Source organism: Prionailurus bengalensis, chromosome C1, assembly GCF_016509475.1.
Source record: "Prionailurus bengalensis isolate Pbe53 chromosome C1, Fcat_Pben_1.1_paternal_pri, whole genome shotgun sequence".
In the NCBI taxonomy this organism is placed as follows: Eukaryota; Metazoa; Chordata; class Mammalia; order Carnivora; family Felidae; genus Prionailurus; species Prionailurus bengalensis.
The window spans coordinates 209,939,116-209,962,086 of NC_057345.1; the positions used below are offsets into that span (position 1 = coordinate 209,939,116).

The window sequence follows — 22,971 nt, forward strand, 5'->3', positions numbered from 1 at the left end:
TTTTCTGTATCCTTGCACAGAAGAATCCACTTATTACATGTGTAGATATGCTCTGTATACCTGAATAAAGATGCAAATACCATGTCATTCACATCTAGATGAATTAGATAGAGAGGTTTCCATTATATGTTTGACAAGCCTTTCGCCAGGAAACAGACACTAAATTACGTACAATTGCCAATTTGCATTTTGGGTGTCTTCATAAGAGATACAAAGTTAACACCCAATTCTGACAACTTGCTTTTTGCTTTTAGTTGTCATCTTGTAATATGGAAACGTGATGCATTTATAATGTTTCAAACCTTCCGTTTTCTGCATGTTGAAATTTTATTCTTCTCTAAAATTTGGCTACAGCAAAGAATTTGTAAAATGATGGCTTGATGCAATTAGCATCCCTGGCCTTTTTCCATGATGCAACTTTTTTTCCTTGGGCTTTTTCTCCAAATGCAACTCATTGAATGAGCTAACATTCCTGCCGCTCATTCAAGAGATACCAGTAACTCACCATACTTGTGAATATACCTAGAGAAGCACACGTGTGTGCAGAAGGATTACTACATTGTCTGCTACCATGAAAGGGAGAAAAAAGGTGTTTATCAAAATGAATTGCAGTGTGGTTGATGAAACAACCATAAAACTATCTCCAGAGGGAGGGACTTGGCTTGAGGCAGTGTCTGTAGCAGGTAATAATACACGCTCAGCACGTACTTGTGTGGAAGTCCTACCAGGGAGTAAGAGGTTTGGAAGGGAGATGAGATGGATGTTTATACAGCGAGTAACAAATCGTCATTCTTATTGTTATTGAAATTGTTACGGAAATTGTGTCCACTTGGACACATCTCCAATCAGGACGCCCCATCCATTTACATTAAATGTTTCAGTAATCGTATCTTTAAGAAGGAAGCCAAAAGGGAGATAAAGCAAAGAGAAGAGAGGAACTAGGTTTGCAGTTCAACTCTGGGATGTTAAAGATAATCAAATGACAATTTTCCAAGGCCTTATGAGTGTATTCTTGTGGGTTAGATGCAAGGAACATGCACGGTGGACAGAAGGTCTGACCCAGGGAGGGAGATTATCGTGTTCTGCTCCCTTGTTAATTCCTTTTCACACCCAGTATGGAGTCTGTCTCCGGGGGCTGCTAAGTGATCTTTAACCTCTTGCGAACTTGAGTTTCTCATCTGGAAAATGGTGATCACAGGGTTATTGTGAGGCTAGCGTGAAATGAAGCAAGTGAATGTTCACATGATGCCTTGCCCACTGAGAGGAAACACTTCGGTTACTGTGTGCATGATTTCAATAACATGATGAGAGGATGGTGGTGATGACTGAAATGGCAAATATGACAAATAATAAGGTCAAAGTTTCACTCCTCCGCTAAAGTTTTGATAGTTTATAAATCTTCTAACCTTTTAATCTTTCAGCAACAAACTTTATCACCTTTATTTAATCTAGTACATTTTCCCATGTCATTAACTATGTGAAGTGAAAGTACCATAATAACTCTGTGTGTGTGTGTGTGTGTGTGTGTGTGTGTGTGTGTATGTGGTTTCCAGTTTGGGCCACTTTAATCACAGTTAGCTGTGGGATAATCTGTTGTAATGAGAAGGGCATAGACGTTGACATTAGTGTATTTCGGTCTTGTATCCCAATTCTTGTTCCGCCTTCTATTAGGAATATGATGCTGTAGATACTATTTAACCTCTTCAAGCCTCAGTTTATCATTAAAAGAATAGCAATAAGACATGCTTATAGAATGATTAAGCTTTAAAAGAATTAATATATGCTAAGTGCCTGCTGAGAGTCTGGAACAGGGTTTATGCACAAGAAATCATGGTTGCTGCTTATTACATTGTTGATGTTATGATTGTTCCTGGGACTGGGACAGTCCTTTGCTCTAAAGCCACATGACCAAAGGTGAAAACAACTTGCTAACTTATTTTAGAACTTTTGAAAATCATTCAAGAGTGTTTTAAATCATTCATTGAGTTCAATCAATAATCTTAAGATATGAGATTTCACCAGCTGTAGTCACCATTTTTTCTCTTCAGTGATATTATCGACACATATATTCCTTTAGCAAAACTTTTATTATTATATTTTTTGAACAACATGATAGCCAGGAGATCCCTAGAAATTTTCAACAATTTAATAATAGATGTATGATATATATATATATATATGTATATATATATATATGCAAAAACATGCAAGTACATATATACACAAAAGTATGATACATAATTTTATACACACATATATAAAATGTGTGTGTATATACTTCAGGAATATATGTGAAATGTACATATGTATATGTGTTTTGTGTGGATGTGTATGTCCTTGTGGTAGACTTCTAGACAGGCTTCAAAACAGATTTTTATTTTCTTTTAAGGGAATATAATGATTCTTTTAGACATACTTGTTAAATATTTTCCTAAGTGAAACACTTAAGAAGACCATTGTAATAAATTGCAACCTGGAAGACTACATTTGTCCAAAATATGCATCATCTGAAGCAGAAAAATGAAAAATTTTTTTTTTTCCTTGGAAAAGACTGATTAGGTGTGTATGTGAGTATGGATGTAGATTTATGTTTCAAGAAGATAATGGTTCCACCAGGGCAATTTGAAAAGGGGAAGAACAATTTTTTCACTTAGACATTATTTTCCTTAAGGTAGAATTGATGTATATATTTTAACGATTGAGTGTTTCACTCCAGCTACTACCTTGTAAAATGACATTGTAAGACAGAAGTGCAGAATTTAAAATGTGACTAAACCATTATGATTAACAAATATATGCTTGAACAGTTGATTAAATACTTGTAATAAATAAACGTAGGTTCTTAGCTCATGAAGAATTAAAAAGTAAAATTTGTCTCTTCATTGTTTTAACTTTTGTCTCATTTTCCACCTTAAATATATTTTTCCCTTCCTAAGCAACATATTTTTCAGTGGCGAGGAAAAGTATAAATAAAGTAAAATATGAATTAAAGAGTTTGCTGAAGCCATAAACTTGAAAAATATAAATCATTATATTTATAGATTATTGAAAAGGCAGGGGGTTTAAAGAATAACAAATGGAGGCATTTTGAAACATATCAATTGATTTGACTATGGAAAAATTAGAAACATCTGTCTGTAATAACAGAAATGACTATAAAGTGTCAGACACTGGAAATAACTAGCATAAATAAAATGTAAGTACCTGTTTAAAATTGTTTAAAAAATATAAAGTAAGTAAATATATAATATAATATATATAATATAAAGTAAGTAAAAATACCACCTCATTAGAGACCAAAAAAAAAAAAAAGAGTGAACTAAGGGTATGAATCAACTTTTCTGTTATTAAACGTTTTGGAAATCTGCAATCTCATTGAACTCACTATTAATAATAGCAAATGTTGAAATCGAAGGGTTCTTCTAGACACAGAACATTTATAGGGTTTTTGGGTTGTTGCTGGCTTGTGTCTTTGGTAACACGACCCATGCTAGTAGGGTATGAATCCCACACTGCTTATGGGAATGGAAAATGGTTTAATTTTTCTGGAAGACCAGTAGGCTATATCTGCATCCAAAGCCTTAAAATGGTCTGATGCTTGACTTGGGAGTTACTTTTTTGAGAGGATTTCCATAAGAAAATGTCATAAAGTATTGAAACATGACTTACAGCATTTAAAAAATGAAATCCAACCAAAGTAAAGGTATTCATGATGAATAATTTGTTTTTGTTATCATGTCTTGAAAAAAGCGTCTAAAACTCTATAATAATGAGGAAAACACAAGGATATGAAGTTTTATATATAGTGGAATCATAAGTTAAAAATAATTTGTATGTTTAGGTTCATACACAGTGGTTACATATATACATGATTATAATTATGTATATATGATTTATATGTAAGGAAATATATTTAACATTTTGTGTGGTGGTATCACAATTGATTTTTCCCTTAAATTACTGTAATCCATATTTGGTAAAATAGGCATAAATTACTTTTATAACCAGAAAAAAACAAGTGGAAAATCTACTTCTCAGGTTAGTCGCTTTAAAATTTATTTCAAAGAAACTTTATTTATTATGATACTTCTTTGAGGGTACTGACTTAAGATTCTAGGGCTACCAAAATAACATAAACAGGATTTCTGTTTTCCAGAATTTCGGAATGCTGTGCAAAACTCATAATTAATATGATATTCATAGCATTAGGAGATCTACTGACTTCAAGAATGAATGAATGAATGAATGAATGCTGTGCCAGCAGTAAGCAAGCATGGCTATCATAGTGGATCTCAGAATGGATTGGATTCTTGCTGCATTTGGCTGGACTTTAAAAGCATAAATCAGATTTCACATGAAAAATAAGGGTTCAGGGAGGCAGAGAATTCCAGAATGGGGAAATGCCCTGATTTAAAGAATGGAAGCAAATCTTGTGCCTGTGGTGTTGGGTGAGTTGTGATAGCCTGTATGACGGGAGTACAAAGTAAACAATGGAGTGAAATAATTAGCCAGAAAAGACAATGTTGAAGTTCACTGTGGTGTGTCTGGGGCATTGACTGTTTTCTGGAGGAAGTGGGGAGCCGTAATATGATTTTGTGGGGGCCTCACCGAGAGTACTTGGGCAGAAGAGTGGATGCAGGATTACAGGTGACCTGTACGTGCAACAGTAGAGGCCATATCGATAGTTCAGGAACTGAATCAAGAAAATGACACTGGAAATGTGAATATAGGTGACAGATTCCAGAAACATTTCTGAAATAGAATTAAACACTTTTTGGATCATTTGAATGCCGTTACCTGAGCCCCGCTTCACGCAGAACCTAGAGTCGGACTCTGGGGATGTTAACTAAGAATGTGCATTTTAACAAGCTCTCAGGGGATGCCAAATGCATACCGGTGTTTGGGGGGCATGGGTTGGTCACCTAACCTGAGCCAAAGGGCCAAGGATGCTGAGACCTCACCATTCAAAGGATATGAATCCTTGAGACCCCAAGGATTCAAAGACCTTAGAGTCTGAGAAAGATGCTCTCAACTGCAGAACATCCAGGATGTGACTCCCATGGAATCAAGGGCTGAGTTTAAGGTCGGATGGCTCTTAAGGTCCAAAAACTGTAGGAAATAATTTTTTTTAACCTTGTACACTTGGCATATTGCTGAGTTCAGCTGAACCGAAGTGGAATAAAATCATTTATGTATTAAAAAAATTTTTTTTTAACATTTATTTATTTTTGAGAGACAAAGAGAGACAGAGCATGAGCAGGGGAGGGGCAGAGAGAGAGGGAGACACAGAGTCTGAAGCAGGCTGCAGGCTCTGAGCAAGCTGTCAGCACAGAGCCTGATGCGGGGATTGATCCCACAAACCGTGAGATCACGACCTGAGCCGAAGCTGGACTCCCAGTGGACTGAGCCACCCAGGCGCCCCTCTATTTTGTCTTTAAAGCCACAGAATCGTAAGGCTGTTTTTTGATTAGTGAGTTTTACATAATTGATCATGTAAGCAAGCACAAATATGTAAACCCAAATAGCTTACATGGCTTGAAATAACAACATGTGATGTTTCTCATATGCCTAGTAGTTGATCAGAGATTATACATAAAGGGGAGCTGCAGATCTAGAAAAGAAAGGTGGAGTTGGTGTATGCCCATGATGTTGCATTCAAAAGCAGCTCTGAAACCAAGATGTGGCTCTCATTTTGTCAATATATCTGCATTTTAAAGTGAAATTTGGTGGGGCGCCTGAGTGGTGCAGTCGGTTGGGCATCCGACTCTAGCTCAAGTCATGATCTCACGGTTCCTGAGTTCGAGCCCCGCGTCGGGCTCTGTGCTGACAGCTCAGAGCCTGGAGCCTGCTTCGAATTCTGTGTCTCCCTCTCTCTGTGCCCCTCCCCCACTCACACTCTGTCTCTCTCTTTCAAAAATAAAGATTAAAAAAAAATTTTAAGTGAAATTTTGGCATCCAAAGTAAAATCTGCAGTTCCCATAGAAGCCTTAGGTATACACTTGTCTAATAATTCTTTCATAAAGCAGAGGTTCTGAGTCAAAGTTGTTGATAAATGAGAGAGGAGGACAAGGGAATAATTTAAGAAGCACCCAATCAATAGATCAGAATTAAAGATGGGAAAAAAAAATAGAAGCAAAAAAACTATTAAAAAAGCTAAAGATAGGCCAAAGATACTATTGTTATAAACAATATCATCAGAATCTAAAGTTAGGAGAATTTTATACATATGTTTAATTCTCGTAATATCAGAAAGAAAGCAATATAACTTCCTTGTGGAGCCTCACGAATGGTCTCTGTCACCACTGTGTAATTCTGCTTTATAATGTGAACACAGCCACGGATGATACGTCCACAAATGGACATTCCGGGTGCCCATTAGACGTTCATAGACACTGCCACTTGAATTTGATATAATTTTCATGTGTCAAAAAACATTCTTTTTTTTTTTTTTTTTGGTTTCGTTTGGTTTTGTTCAACTGTTTAAACACACAAAACAGAAATTCTTGCTTATGAGCTGTACAAAAACAGGCAGTGGGCTGTATTTGGGAAGTGGGTTGTATTTTGCCAACCACTGACGGTTACCTCGAAGTTAGATGTAAAAAAGCCACAGTTGCTTACGTGTTTATTTTTTTTTTTATGTATGTTTTGTTAATAGAGTTTCCATCTCTTTGCTCACTCCAAAGGACAGGAAGAACACTTTCAATGACAGCACTCACAGCTCTGGCTGACCTCAGGACACCTATGGATAAGGGAATGCATGGAGGCAGCAGACTCACTACCTCCCATAATTCCTGAAAAATTAGCTTTCCTTTCTCCAGTCACACTTTCGCTTCCTTGTTGCCCCGCCAATGCCATCCATGCTCTCCTAGGGAAATTTTCTGCAGGGTAAAGAGAACATGCAAAGAAATTTGGTGACTCTAAGCTTCTTTTTCAGTCAGATTAAGGTTTACAGCCCCCGTGTTGGAAATGGTGATTTTCCATAAGAGGGGTTACGGGAGGTGGAGAAATTGGCACAGAGAGAGTAACATGGAACTGATTTTTTATTTTCCTGAGAGCATCTGAAAATTAGTGCCGGTGTGGGGTCTATTGTCTTAAGAAATTAAATTTTATTCACAAGTCATGGTTACATTTAATTCCAAAGCCAACGAGACACTTGCTCGACATTGCTTGGTCCTTTAAGTCTTTGGTAAATTACTGCTTGTTTTACATGTTAACTCATGAGGCACAAACAAATCAAGTCAATGAAACTATGCCTACCTGTATCAATTTTATTCCAGTATCCATTTTAGTGTTGAAGTGCTAACGTTGAAATGCTTATTTCAGATTTTTTTTTAATCTCTTTATGGTTTTCATATTTTGGAAATTGAATAATTTTAAATTAATATATGGAGATTTATTATTGAACATATTATCATTCTTCTGGTCTTTGGATAAAATATACTCAATATCAGGAAGTACTTAGTTTATTTCCCAGAGAAAGTAATGATTGAAGTAAATTAAAGATTCCTCGACATTTATGTTATTCTGCATGCATTGAAGGATCAGTAGATAAGATCATTAACAGTGTCTGGGGCTTTACAATTTCCCAATCCAATTGCCTCTGTTCATTGCCTCCTATAACCATGTGAAGTATGATGTATGTGGCAATACATGAAATGTGTATATAAAGTATGTCCAATATACATAATATATATAAAGCATATACAAATATATATACTATGTGTATATGAATTATGTACCAATATACATACAATGTATATAGGAAGGGCATACAACTTCAGAGAAATACACGACTTTTCAGTATGATAAAACAATCAAGATCCCAATCAAGTTAGTTAATTTTTTCCATTATACCGTGTTGCTTCCATCTAAAAACATTGCAAGGTAAACTGCAGTTAGCATTTGGAATGAATGTGGTTTCTTCAGGTGATTTTTAAAAATATATCTTTTGAACTTCACAATAGTTTTACATTTACAGAGAGGCTGCAAAGAGGGCACAGAGGGTTCCTGTATGCCCCACACCGAGTTTCCCCCTTTTTTAAATATCTTATATTGCTGCTGTGTATCAGTATTGAAACCGTATTTTTAAAGCCCACACATTACTTGGATTTTCTTAGTTTTTACGTATCTGTTTCAGGACGCTTTCCAGGATACTGCACTAGTCAATTTCAGTTATCATGTCTCTTTGCCTTCTCTAGATTGCGACAGTTTCTCAGACTTCCCTTATTTTGGCTGATCTTAACAGTTTTGAGGATTTCTGGACTGGCATTTTATAGGGTATTTCTCATTTCGTGTTTGGTGTTTTTCCCATGGTTAGGTTGGGATTAATGGGTTTCGGAGAGGAGGAGCTCAGAGGCAACGTGCCTTTCTCATCACATCATACCAAGGGTCCATACAGTCCACATGACTTCCCGTTGTCGATGACTGGTGTGCTGTGTATAGTGTTTGCCAGAGCTTCCCACGGTTAAGTTACCCTCCTCTTTCTTTCCATACCGTATCCTTGGGAAAGAAGTCACTGTATGTAGCCTGCTCTTAAGGGATGAGGATTTATGTTTCCCTTCCTTGAGGAGGGACTTCACTGGGTTTTATCTGCCTCAACTTATTAGCCAAGAATATTACCTTTGCCGGATCATGTTGTCCGATAGATGTAACGAGATTCGTATTAATTGAGCAATTGTCTTACAATTGTCTCCTAATGTATGCTTGTTGTAAATCAAACCCAAGAGTTCTTTGAACTCCAGGTTGAAGTGAAATGGAATTTTACAGCTAAATTGAAACCGGTCTTGAAGAATTTCGTGACAAATCATGAAATATTTTATGGGTAGTATTCTTAACACACCTCCTATAAATACTTAACATGTTATTTGCTATGTACAAACTAATAAATTGAAGCATCTTACTATCAGAGTGAAATGTAATTTTTAGACATGTTTTCTGCCATGTAAATTGCCCTAGTGGTAACATTGGAGTTTAATGTCGGGAATTAAGAAGAATGTGCACCCTCCAGAAAGAAATATTGAAAAACAGATGCTATTTAAACGTAAACTCAGAAAATAGATTTGTCTTCCACCAAATGAATCACATTTAACAAGTATTTATCTCATCTTAACATAGTAATAATTTTCTTGGGTATTTGAAATGAGAAAAAAAATATTTGATAACAACTTAACATGAGATGATTCTATAGCATTCTTTGCCAGACTTATTAAAATATTGAAATTAAAAAATTTTGAATTGGCTATTTTCTAATACCATGTATTTAAATTCTCTTTAAAATATCTAGCCTTCATTCATGTACTGACAAGTGCTTTCTCACAGAATTTGTATTGACTATACATCTGGCCACCAAAAGAAAATAGTTTAATATTAAAAAGCCAGTCTGAGAAAAAGGAGTTGCTTTTCTTCTATAATAGTTGAAACCATTAGATCAGTCAAGTGGACACTTAACTATTTTAAAATAAAAATGTAAAGAACATGAAAATCATGCTTTGTAACCCTTTATTCTTAAACTTATTTTTTAGATTTTTAAAGAATGGATTATTCTTAAATTGACACACTTATATAGTATAAACTTCTAATTGGCAGAAAACACACACTTATAGGTAATGTAATGCAGTTATACATGCGTAAAATGTAACGATAACTCTGAAATATATTAGAGATACTGTTGTTAGAGCAATTTAGGAAAAATATTATTTTTCAGTGACATGTACTGATTCGCACTCTTAAATATTAAAGGAGATTAGATATTATCCAATTTGTGGGGAGAAGTAAATACAATGCAAATGTTGAAGTGATGTAAATATCCTACCTTAAAGAAGTTGGAGGTTTTGCGGTTTTGTTGGAATGTGTAAGACCCAGTGAGATTTTACTGAGAAGAAAATTATCTGGAGAGCTTTCCAAGGGTGAACAAATACTGTTCAATGATGGTGGCTTCTATTCGTTCATAAAACTTTTATCGAGAGCTTAATGACTCTGTTCTGCATGTTGGGTCTGCTAATGGATAAAATTTGGGGCTTCCCCTCTGGGAATTCTATGTTATAAATTCCATTTTAAGAGTTTATAGTCACTCAATAAATTTTGCTTGTATTTCCACCCAAATAGAGTTACTGTATTTTTATTGCATGGGTTATCAAGTTCTAAAATATTAGAAATCTTTTGAAAAAATTCCAAGCCATTTTGGGCAATGTTCTGTTGGTGCAAAAACCTATTGGTTAGATTAAAACCTATTATCTGGTTAAACCTATTTAATAAACATCTAGAATTTCATTTGAAAGGAAAATACCCGTGGCTGTGAAACATGGCTCATTCTTTCAAGGAACTTTGTATCGAATTAGGTACAAATATACAAGGTATTTATCTACGAGTACCATCTTCCGGACTCCAAATCCAAGCCGTTGATTTGGATTTCTTTGATAAACACTTTTTATTCCCTCCTTAAAGCCATAAATATGTTTGTATTTTTTGAGTAGCACCCGGATATGGTAGTACCTATGCCAGTAACTATTATTATAATTTCTAGATAATATTCAGTAGATTGAGCCTGCTGTAGTAGAAAGAATATTCACTGTGGAGTCAGACAGATCCAAGTTTGGTAGAGGTCTGTCTCCCATGTAGTAATCTGAGACCTAGATCTACTTTCTCGATCTCCTTTCTGAGACTCTGTTTTTTTCACTTGTACTGGGTAGATAAATCCTAGCTTTCGGGGTAGCTGGGAGGATTCAGGGTAACATACACAGAGCTCTGCACACACGCCTGGCAGAGAGCAGGCACGAAAAACTCCCATGTGTTTGTCAGTGCGGCAGTGACAATACTTAGGCAATGATTTAGCGTTTTGAAAAATGACTTCACCTTCATTATCCAAGTTAACCCTTATATCGACTTCTGGAATTGAAATAGGATCAATTCAGCTATTCAGATAAAGACACCAGCAAGTACAATTGCAGGGAGGAGTTTGATACATCCAGGCTTTGATTTCTTGTCTTCTAGCTCTAGATCCTGCTGTCTCTGTGAAGGATTGCGAATCATGAGAATTCAGTCTTGCCTTGTTCGCACCAGAAACTTACCTGCTTGGCTTTGGGCAACGTGTGCAGTTTCTTGAAGCCGCGGCTTCCTCACCTGGACATTGAGAACATTGTGCTCTTTTATCTTCCCGATCCTTCCCAGTTGTACATGTACGCTGAAAGTCAGTATAGTGTAGTTGTTAAAGGCAAGGTGTTAGGAATGAACTCCTGGGATCCAATCCCGACTCTGACATCTGCTGGCTCTGTAAGCTTAGGCACGTCACTAGATCTCTCTAAGTCTCATTTTAGTCATCTTTATGGATTAATGAATAGCACTTACTTCAAAGCATCATCATTGTGAGGAATGAATGAATGAAATTATGCAGAGTATGTAGAATGGGATCTGGTACAGAGTAAGTGTTATATAAGTATCAGTGCTGATATTTATGCTAAAATTGTAACATCTAATACAGTGACTCCAGCTGAGCTATTTTAACCCTTAAAGTCAAAGAGTAGACGTGCTTAGACACAGCTTCCTCATGCTGGATTGGTGGCCCGATCACATTCCTCTCCTTGTATGGCAGATGCAACTCGGTAGTTCTGTTCTAAAGAAGATTTACCAGAGGACATGACCACATATACCTACCAGGGTGCAATGTTCATCTTTCAAGAAATATGTTATGTCTATCAGTACACGGTCAGCTCTGAACCATCTCCTGGCACGTAACTGACCCCAGGAATCTGTTTCTCTAAAGTGCCTGGGTCAGCGTGAAGGCACAGGTCAATGATTCTAATTACACATTTGCTGAAGCATCAAAAGCATGGAAAAATTCTTTGCAAAAAATTATTTGGGCATTTAAATTCCAAGCATTCGATGCACAGGCAAAGTCGTTTTGGTAGAATTATGAAAAATCTTAATTCTGTATGTTTTTTATAAAAAAAAAGTTTTATTTCAAGAACAAAAATGTTCTTTAAAATCTTCAAAACATCTCATATTCATATTAGATCTCACTGAAAAGCAGTTCCAATAATTGAACTTAGACACCTAGAAGACAATGGAGTCAACATAAAAGTCATGGGTAAATACAAGGCAAATAGCTTTAAAAAAGAAAAGGTTATCTCTACACTGTGAGCTCCTGAAACTTATCAGAAAAATCTTCCCACCCAAATAGTTGTTTCATTATATCACAAAGTCAAGTACAAAACTTATTTATAGTCCCCATACGTCAATTTTGCTTTGTAAGAATTACAAAGGTAAAGAAACAGCTGACATTTTTTCAAAACCACGACTAGCACGGTGCAAAAAAAAAAAAATGACGACAACAACAACAACACGATTGCTTTCGTTCCATTTTTTTTGCTTCTGTATTCACTCTTTCTTTTTTGCTAGGTGGCATGCATGCAGTGGTTTCATGGAGACCATACAATGCTTGAGATGATTGAGAAAAAGCGTTGCTTGTGCAAGGAAATAAAAGCTAGACAGAAAACGGAAAAAGGCCTTTGCAAACAGGATAGCATGCCTATCCTACCCAGCTGGAAGAAGAATGCAGGGGCAAAGAAGTACAGCCCTCCACCCTACTCTAAGCAGCAAACGGTGTTCTGGGACACCGCCATATGACTGTGTGCAGGATGGCGTGAGGTCCACACGGAGAGGGAGGTCGACTCAGTCTTGAGATAAAGAACTGTTACGTGTCTTCTCTGTCGGGATGGAATGCCAGTGCTTCCCCGGAAAACCCATGGGAAGCTGTGCCTACTCACAGGCAACTTCAACATAAAATGTATATTAATTGTATCCTTGCAATTAAGACACTTATTTATCCCGGATTATTTTGAATCCAAAAGATATTAAGATGTAAATATTTTACTAGTTTATGGGTGACACCTGAAATAATACACATTATACGGATATAAATTACAGAAATATCGAGAGTTTTACTATATGATATAATTTCGGTATTAACTGGTTTGTTATCTCTTTTATATGTAATCCCTTGATGCCTTTTATTATTAATTTTTGCATTTAAGACGTTATTATTTTTTTTCTGTCCACATTTGGCTTCTGTATGAGAGCTCACAGCTATAAAAATCATGTTCAATCACATAATATAAGATCTGGTGCTAGTAATGTAGAAATCGAGTATCATATTCGTCAAGAACATCTGTTGCTTTGTAAGTTTCTAAGGATTTGACAGGAAATGAATGCAAATGTGATGCTTAATTTGGACGTCCACATTACATCAATACCAATATTTTTGCTACATTGGCTTTATAAGAATTTCTCTTCAATATTGTCTTGTTTATACTAAGCAATCATTAGACTCCAGAGAAAGTTATTAGGATATATTTGGATTTCCCAGCAGAAAACATTTCCTTCAGAAATGACTTTAGGGACATGTGTCCTTGCATCATTGATCTGATTGGAGGAGACCAGGGTTCACTGTGACAATGGAAGGAATAAGGAATCAATAGCTAAATAGCATGACTGCTTTCAAGAAAGCAGGACCAGGGGCCTCACAGCCACTGCAATCACTATTTTTAAGTAACTTTTCACGTGTATGTTTGTTTCCCCTAGAAAATGAGAAATAAACATTCAGACGGACGCATTTACATATTTTAGCACATTAAATGCCAACCTGTCTCAAAATTAAGGCCCATTAACAAACTAGTGTTTCTTAAGTTTTTTCAAACGAGTTCTCACCACATTTTGGGGTCGCAATCTTCTGTGCATGACCATCACACCCGTTCTTACTGCTTAGGACACCATGACCAAAGAGTTTTGACCCCTTGTTTCTTTTATTTTGTTTCCAGGAAGAAGCGGGAAATGCAGGGGAAAGGGGGTGGAAGGGGTGGATTCAATTTTATGTGGTGGTAAAATTTAAGTTAAACAAATCATATATATCTTTTAAGAATAACTTGTTAGTTGAATATAAATATTGCCACGGATGAATAAAAAGGAAACTATCGCGTATATTTTGTAATATTTAAATTACTATTTATGCTTCCTAAAATTGACAGTATGTGATTCTTCTTTAACAATCAATTTAGTATTATATTTCTGAGAGAAAAAGGTACGTGTTTGAAGTTATTGTCATAGTGGTTTTCCTCGTAAGGGTGTTGACAGCAAGAGTCACTGCTGCTCAATAAAACCAAATAACAGGAGTTAGGGAATTTTTGTAATCTATATTGCTAACAACCTAGTGATGCTTTACCAGTAATCGTTCCTTTCAAGCCTTTGAAATGCTATAAAATAATTTTTTAATATTTTATAAGTAATGGATATTTTGATGTCCAACTAGAATTCTGAAAGAATAAGGAAAAAGGGTAAGTGGGAGCATGTGTATCTGTTGTTTTTGCGTGAATGAGTTCTCAGCAGGAGAACTGTATACGTACAGTGCTTACTGAGGTTTTAGGTTTTGCTTGTATCACTGAAGTGGTTGAAAAACAAACAAACAAAAAAGCAGGATCACAAGTACAGGAAATCATGGAGAGATCTTAAGTGGCTTCAATAAATCCTACTGCCGTGTTTCACCAGTTAGAGATTATATTTCAAACCCAACAATCAACGGAGTACCAATCGAAGAGGGATGGAAATGTGTTCAGATAAAATCAGCATAGACATAAAATGTGCTGAGGACCCAGGTTAGCCTGATTCAGGTCATTCTGACCACAGGTACTCAAGCCAATCAATGAGGCGTAAGACATCAATTCTCAGCATCTTGATGATGATCTTGGTGTATGTATATGTATATTCAGGCTCAGTATGGTAATGGCTGGATAATTCCTTTGAAATTTATATTTCGGTAACATATCCAAGTGTGTCTTTCAGATGCCAATCTTTCCCCCTATCTTTCTGAATAAGGGAGAAGATATTTCTCACTGCTGGCCACTTGTCAAGAAGGAAACAGAGGTACTGAAATGATGTGTGTTGGATTCAGACATTCCCATTTGTTCTGCCAAACTCATGATGTTGCCAGGTTTCATGGATTCTTTTTTCAAGCAAGTTATTTTCTGAGAAGGCAGCTTGTTTGAAAATCTGACCTTGGGCAACTATTTCTATTTAATATCTCCAAATCTTCCTTTCCACGGGAAGTAATTGAACGATCTGGAAAAGTGGCTTCGCTGATATTTGACTCCGTAACTTTTATTCAGTGCCCAAACCACTGTCCATTGCAGCTTAGCTGATAGGGCCATAACCATTCTATAATTAATTTTCTCTTTGTGTAGCGTTTCTTTGTATGGAGAAAAAGAAGTCATTAGGATACAAAGAAAAATCAGTGTATTCTCTCGTGGCAGGCAACCAGGATGCTTCAGTCTGTGAACTTGGTCAGATGATCAACATTCCACATACAGAACACAATGGGAAGGTATTGCTCATATTTTTAGCAGTGCCAAAGAGCAAATGGTATCCTGGCATGGTTATCGGGTGGGAAGAGCACATACCTATGAGAAATGGTCTTTTCACAGCAAATTTTACAGAAACAGAACTTTATTGGCTGTCAGCAAGATGCTTTTCTATAGGAAGAACTTGTTAGCACACGAGAGACCAATTTCTTTAGAGTCGATGTAAGGGAAAAGTCAAATTCTGCATTTCTGTGCAATGCCAGAAACTAGCATCTTCTGAGGTTTTATGGCAGTTCCTCACAGGAACACTGCTACCCTTTCCCCCATATTTATGCTGCGGACGCAAGTTCAGATGAAGGTGATTGATTTGCGTTAAGTGAAGGTTAATGTCCACCCATACAAAATATTTGGGAAACTGAAAGAAAGCAAAAATTAAGAGGTTAACGTTTGTGGTTTTAAAGAATATACACATTCAAATATCCAGAAATGGTCTGGATACCACAAGATACAACTTCCCTTTTCAAACAGGATGTTGGGACTTGGGACACGGAGGTTCCCTATAGTTTTGTTGAATGCTTCCAGAGAATAGAGAAACATTTTTCTTACTACACTCTGGCTTTGGCCTCATCCTCACATATCATTTGGTTTGACTCTTTGGGCACGTTTAGTAATCAAGTAAAGAAAGAAAGAAAAAGAAAAGAACTAAGCAACCTTTTTGGGTTATTGTTTTAATGAACTATATGGAAGGCATCAAAACAATGCACATTAATGATACAATTTAAATATCACCTATATGTTAAAGTGAATCACTTCACTAAAGCAGAAGAGATTGTAAGTTCATTATGGCTACCTATAAAATTAAAAAAAAAAACTTTCCTCTGATTTAAGCAGTAGGTGATCTGAGAGGAGATACAATTTACCCTTTTAAAGGAATACAAGTAGGATGGAATAACAATCCATAGGGCATTGTATCCCAAACTTAAACGGAACTGAAGAAAAATGGTACCTATAATATGTAAGATTAACTTACTACATCTTCCCTCCATGGGAACATTGATAGCTAATTGTAGAACGTGGACAATTTATTAATTTATTATTAGCAGTTCATGGTTGAGAAACGTATTAGTTATTTTTAAAAATTCTGTGAAGCACTTGGAATTAAATATTCAAAAAGATATGATCCCTGCCTTCAAGGAACTTTATTATGCAATCCTTACAGTTTCAAAACAAAGCCAATTATTTCTAAGAAGGTATACAATATCACATGTTTGACATCTCCTTTGTGTTTATATATGGTATTCTCTCTTTTTTTCCAGATCAAGTGTACAGTCGAAAAAAATACTAAAACATATTAAAGTTAATGTCTAAGTATAAAATGTTTATGTATAAGACTCTATATGTACACATAGGATATGTACTGCTGTCTATGTATCTCAGTAAAAGGATAACACGTTTGCCATGTTGGACTTGAACATGGTGGCTTGTTGTTTGGATTGATTTAAAACCCTTTGATATTTGGGTCAATTACATTGCAGCAAAGTGTGTGTAATCTGGGAAAAAAAAACCCATCTGATTACATTTCCCTTTAAATATTACACAGTTTCAAATTTAAGGGGAAACACCTTTACAGAAACATTGCTGGATTTATCGCAACCAAGTACGTATGAAGATCTTTTCGAAGTGTTCAATTGTCCCCAAATGTGACTGGGTTCGCCCACCCTAAAAACATCTACATTTACACATGTATACACCCACATACAGTATACATACTGTATATAATATATATGAAAATGTGTAGTATGCACTTCTTTTGTTTGGAACTCCTTGAGTTAACATTTATAGTGTAGCAATTGGCATAAAGTGCACTGTGATTATAAAAAGCAAAGCACAGTAAAGTCACAGGTCTTGTTATCTTGCACTAAAAATGTGTTTACGTATTTAGCAATTGTATGTTTACTTTTTTGCTCTTTTCAAGAAACTAAAACAAATAGCTATTGAGAGATGATATAAAATATTGTTTTCTAGTGGATAATGGCACGACATTTTTAAAAGACAGGGTTTTTAAAAGAAACCATTAAACATCCATTTCAACATAACGTGTTTACCGTATCGAAAAAGCTGAATGTCATATTGCATTTTCATAACTCATTAAAAATGTCAGGTATGTGCCTGAAAAATTGTGCAAATAAGCATTAGCTAACAGATTTCTCTATTCATGTGTTGTTCGCCATTTCTATATGCATATTAATATAAACACTGATGTTTTAATTTCTCTTAATTTTTGTACTTGATTTTTTTAGGTAACATGTAATTATAAATGTACTTTGATACTACTGAAGTAACCAGATGTTGTTGGGAAACAATTTGTTTTCTTTAGTGCACTGGCAATATTTTACAATACTTTTGTGCTTATTTATTTGTGCTCCCGTGTAATTATAATAAAAGCAATAGTTTAAATTAGTTGACTTTGTTGCTGTTGGTATTCATTCACCAAGAAACACGATTTGTGAGAATCTTTCGAAGAAAAGCCCATACAGTTTTGAACTTCAGGAGTGATCCCTGACATTGTATGTATCGTGGACGAGCGGCAGGGGTGAATAGTGAGACCCTAGACTCTTCAATTTAGCTAGGTGACCCCCAGTGGTCCTCAATCACCACTTGGCTTCTGCCTCATACAGAGGAGTCACTAAATAAGAAGAAACGACACTTTTCTTCCTTCAATATGCACCTAATTCCAATTAAATGACTCAGCATGGGTCTGAAATATGCTGGAGGCATTAAGAAAAAATCCAGCCGTCTTAGACCTGCGTATATAAAACGTTTATGGCATGGGTGTTTGCCACGTTCATGCATTCAATCATACCTCTGAAATTAATCTAGTTTAAATAGGGAACAAGTGTTTGTGGTTAACACTTACTGGGGTTACCAATAGCTAAAATGTCATTGGGCACTTGACATATGTAAAACAAGGTTCTGGAACTCGGCAAGCTTACACAAAAAAAGTATACTTGTGATAATATAGTCTCCTGTAATAGTTTCTCATGGCTGCTTCATCAATCACTTACATCTTCTGCCACAGGTCCAATTGCAGTGTGATTTATTACAATTTTATAATTCCTCAAATTCGTTTCATGTTCATTTCTTAAAAGAAATCCAGTCTATCCCCACCATTTAGCCCCTCGTCCAGCCACTCCGTGTTCTGTGGGCACTGTACTTGAGGGTTGAACTAGAAATAATCATGCTCCACATCGTCAATGCTGCAAGTTTCCATCCATCTCAGCTCACAACAAGAAGTACCCCCATATTCTATATCATCTCTTCTATTTTCCCAACTGCCACTAAGACTTATTTGTTTCCAACTTTATGATCTCACAGTCTGATTAATTATGTTGATAGTAGAATGCATGATAAAACAATGTCCATTCTCCTCTGGCCATTTGCATAGGAGAGGATTCTTATTAACATGTATAAGTGAATACCTATTAGTAGAATGTCAGGCAATGTGGCAGACTAGGAGATTGGAAGAGGAGGAAGTTTATGCAGGGGGCACCTGGGTGGCTCAGTCTGTGGAGCATCTGACTTGGGCTCAGATCATGATCTCACGGCCTGTGAGTTCGAGCCCCGCATCGGTCTCTGTGCTGACAGCTCAGAGTCTGAAGTCTGCTTTGGATTCTGTGTCTCCTTCTCTCTCTGCCCCACTCATGCTCACATCCCCACTCATGCTTTCTCTCTCTTTCTCTCTCTCTCAAAAATAAATATTAAAAAAAGGTTTATGGATAAATTTGCACAACATCACCTCAAATCATGTCCCTAGAATTGTGCTTCTCATACTTTGCTACATAGAAGAGTCATGCTAGCAATTTCTAAAATCTATTGTCCACAAAGCATCCTGCAGGGAGTCCCAACCTTGTTAAATTTTGAAAGTACTCAAGAGACTCCAGTGTGTGGCCAAAATTGAGGATTAGATCAGTACTTCTCCAACTTTAACAAACATGCCTATCGCCTGTGGATCGTATTAACATACACGTTCTGATTCATCAGAGTCTGAGATTTGGCATTTCTAGAAGATCCCAGGAGATGCTGATGCTGTCCGTCCATAGACTATTTACTAAGCAACGACTCCCAGATGACTCACTTCTCTGCCAATTATCAGGTAGCCTTTGGTACCACACTCTAGAGCACTGGTACTCAAAGTGTACTTCACAGATGGACAACACAGAATTATCTTGGGATGGGTTAGAAATGCAAAATCTTAAGCTTCATCCTAGATGGATCTCTGGAGCTGAGATGCATGAATCTTTGGGGCTGGGCTTCATTGATCTGTTTTAGCAAGCTATCCAGATGATTCTTATTCCCAGTAAAGCTTGAGAAACAGTGCCCTGGATCATTGCTCAGGTGTGGTTTTCGACCACGGCAGCTCATTACATTCCTCTCGGGATATTTTATTTATTACTGATGGCTGGGCTCACTTCTATTGATTCTGGGTTTATCAGGCTAGGTTTCAGGGCTAGACAATTTTTCCTTCTTTTCCTTCACCCCCGCCCCCATCTCTTCCTTCGTACCCTTTCTGCTTTCTTCCCCACAACCTCCCAGATGATTAGAATATGAAGCTGTTACTGAGAAAGCTATATTAAAGAATCACCTCTGTTCCGTATATTGGAAATTGTGTCACGTTCACCAGAAACAATATTTTGTCCACAGCACCAAATGCAAAAAATGTGTCCATTCATAGCCCTACTGTTAATTAGAGGCACCTCATGGCAAACAGTACTGCTGTGGAGAGAAACTTCCAGCTTTTGGTTAAATCAATTCTTTGTGATTAGGTGTCCATCTGCCCTCTGAAGAAGTCAATATTCTATGAGGACAGGGATTGTTATTTTTAATGTTTGTTTATTTATTTTGAGAGAGAGAGAGAGCATGCAGCTGGGGGGCGGGGGAGGCAGAGAGAGAGAAAAGAGAGAGAGAATCCCAAGCAGTCTCCAAGCTATTGGCACAGAGTCCAATGAGGGGCTCAATTCCACAAAATAGGAGATGGAAGTCTGAGCTGAAACCAAGAGTTGGATGCTCAACCAACTGAGCCAACCCCCTTTTTTAAGGTACCCTTTAAAAATTATTCTGGGTATTGCTTAGAAATTGGTGTCCAGGTGTTACTCAGAAATCTTTGTTGTTGGTAATAGTATTAGGAGACTCTCAAATGTCCCCCAGGTTGGAACTGATGTCCACCAGTCAAAGACCGATTTGTACCCCAAGCACATACAAACACATGGTGTGGTGTTTGGATCTTCATTACAATGCCACCTGTTCATAATAGTTATTATTATTTTTTATAGTTGGTCATCTAATACTATATAGTAATTTTCAGAAAGGGGCTAACTGGGCTTACTAGTTGTAAATCTTTTATTCTCCAAGGTGTCTGGCCCATTGCTCTGCACATGAAAATCTTAAATAATATTCATTGACTTCCTTTGTGGATTTATTCAACAAATATTTATCAAAGTCCTCCTACACCCAGTACTGTTCTGGACAGTGACAGGTCATGCAAAGTCCTTGCACTTTATCGACACATTCTTTTCCTTTCTGTGTTTCATCACCATGAAACAAGAATTGTCTGAGGTCTTGTGACATATATTAATTCATAGCCCAAGATTACTGTAAATACATATATTATTTATATCGTTATGGTTTATATCTATCCATCTACATATTTATTTAAACTCCACTCCGTTGTAAAATAAATTAAAACTACATTTATTGATGCATAAAATATAGCAAGGTAACATGTGTTAGCAATGTGTGAGAACTATAAGAAGGAAATAAATAAAAAAGATTAAAGCATGAAATAAAAGCATCCAGGAATGAGGTTAGCTCACAAAAATGCATACAGTGATACCTATGTAATTACTAACTATAAGTTTAGAATTTATCATCAGAGGAATACCACCGATAATGATAATAAAATGGCTGTTATGATTTATTGCTTACTCCATGCCAGATACTGATCTGTTTTTAATATGTTCCACTTAATTCTTACCTCAACTCTATGATTATCTTCATTTTCTACATAAAGTAATTGAAGTTTACAGATGTTGTCCAAACTTCTACAAATAGTAGTTACAGATCCTGGAAACTCAAACGAGGATTATCTGGTTCTAAAACAAAAACCAATGCAACACAGCCTCTTATTTAAATTACTTTTTGTCAATTTGGTATTTGTAAACAGAAGTTCAAAGACATTTTGACACTATGCAAACACTATGCTGTATTCACATACCACAAATGGAATTAATCCATTTAGACACTTAAGACCAAAGAGACAGTATGTTCTCAACAATAGAAAAATTTTACAACTACAGCTCAGTGTGAGGGATTTTAGTTTTTCAGAAATATTTGTCTTTATTGATCATTTCTTATTAATCTTCTAACTGGTTGCATAGAAGATCAAATGAATTCACTAAGGTCAAATGAATTCACTAAAGTCAAAGGGTAAATTGGCTTTTGAATTGATTTTTCTGGTACATTTTCCTTAGAGCAATTATCATTGCCACACTATGTTGTATTCAGTTTCTTGATATATTTCAAAGTACCTTCTCAGCTGCATTAAAAAAAAGACATATTGGGGCGCCTGGGTGGCTCAGTCGGTTGAGTGTCGGACTTCGGCTCAGGTCATGATCTCATGGTTCAGGAGTTCAAGCCCTTCGTTGGGCTCTGTGCTGACAGCTCAGAGCCTGGAGCCTGTTTTGGATTCTGTGTCTCCCTCTCTCTGCCCCTTCTCTGCTCGTGCTCTCTGTCTCTCAAAAATGAATAAATGTTAAAAAATTTAAAAAAAAGACATATTGGCTTAAGGAGGTACTTTGTTTTAGGCAGTACATCTATCCAACTTTTGTTAGTCTTTCTTTAGGGAACATACTGAATGATATCATATTTATAAAGGAAAGAGAAGGGAAGAGGAGAGACAAGGAGAGAGAGGGAGAGAGAGAGAATGAGAGAGAACTAGAAAGAGAGATAATAGAACAATATCTGTTATTAAGTAAAAGTGTACCATTCCACAGAGCATTAACACCTCAATACTATCTTCCTCAGCAATATTTCTTCACAACGGTCCTTGAAAGGTATTACTCATGACACTGGGATAGGGAAAAAAAAAGCATTTGTTATTATTTTAATAGCTAAGAATTTTTTTGTGTATTTAAAATATAAAGTTAGCATGTTAAAGTACTTGATTTGATTCACTGAATAAATATTTCTTGAGTGCTTATATGTCAGCCATTATTATCCATGACAGGGATATGGTTGTGAATAAATGAAATGATGACGACCTTACTCCTTTTAGAGTTCACACAACTGATACGATCAATCATGTCGAGGTTGAAGATGGTATCACCAAGTTAACCCCCCCCCCCCATACAAACCTCAAGGATGTATCACCTGGCATTCAGGTGATACTCAAATGTGGCAAAATTGACAAGTATTTGAATGGCTAAAGGGAGCTTGATCTGAGACCAGAAAGATTATCCATTGCCTGTGTCAGAAGAAGCTTTATTCATATGTCCACCTTACTCATTCCCTTGGGATTTGACATCTTCATGTCGGAGATCACATATATGGACATATTGATTTGCTAGTAATG

The 22,971-nt window shown here is 36.4% G+C and overlaps 1 protein-coding gene across 1 annotated transcript in view; it reads left to right on the forward strand.

Annotated features, from left to right (window-relative positions):
• The window catches only part of NYAP2 (neuronal tyrosine-phosphorylated phosphoinositide-3-kinase adaptor 2), a 266,012-nt gene extending 248,208 nt beyond the window's left edge, over positions 1–17,804 (forward strand). Inside the window, exon 7 of the mRNA XM_043578003.1 lies at positions 12,394–17,804. Within this exon, the coding sequence (XP_043433938.1) occupies positions 12,394–12,621 (228 nt within the window). The 3' untranslated portion in view covers positions 12,622–17,804. The remainder of the gene's footprint in view (positions 1–12,393) is intronic.
• Positions 17,805–22,971: the final 5,167 nt, after the last annotated feature.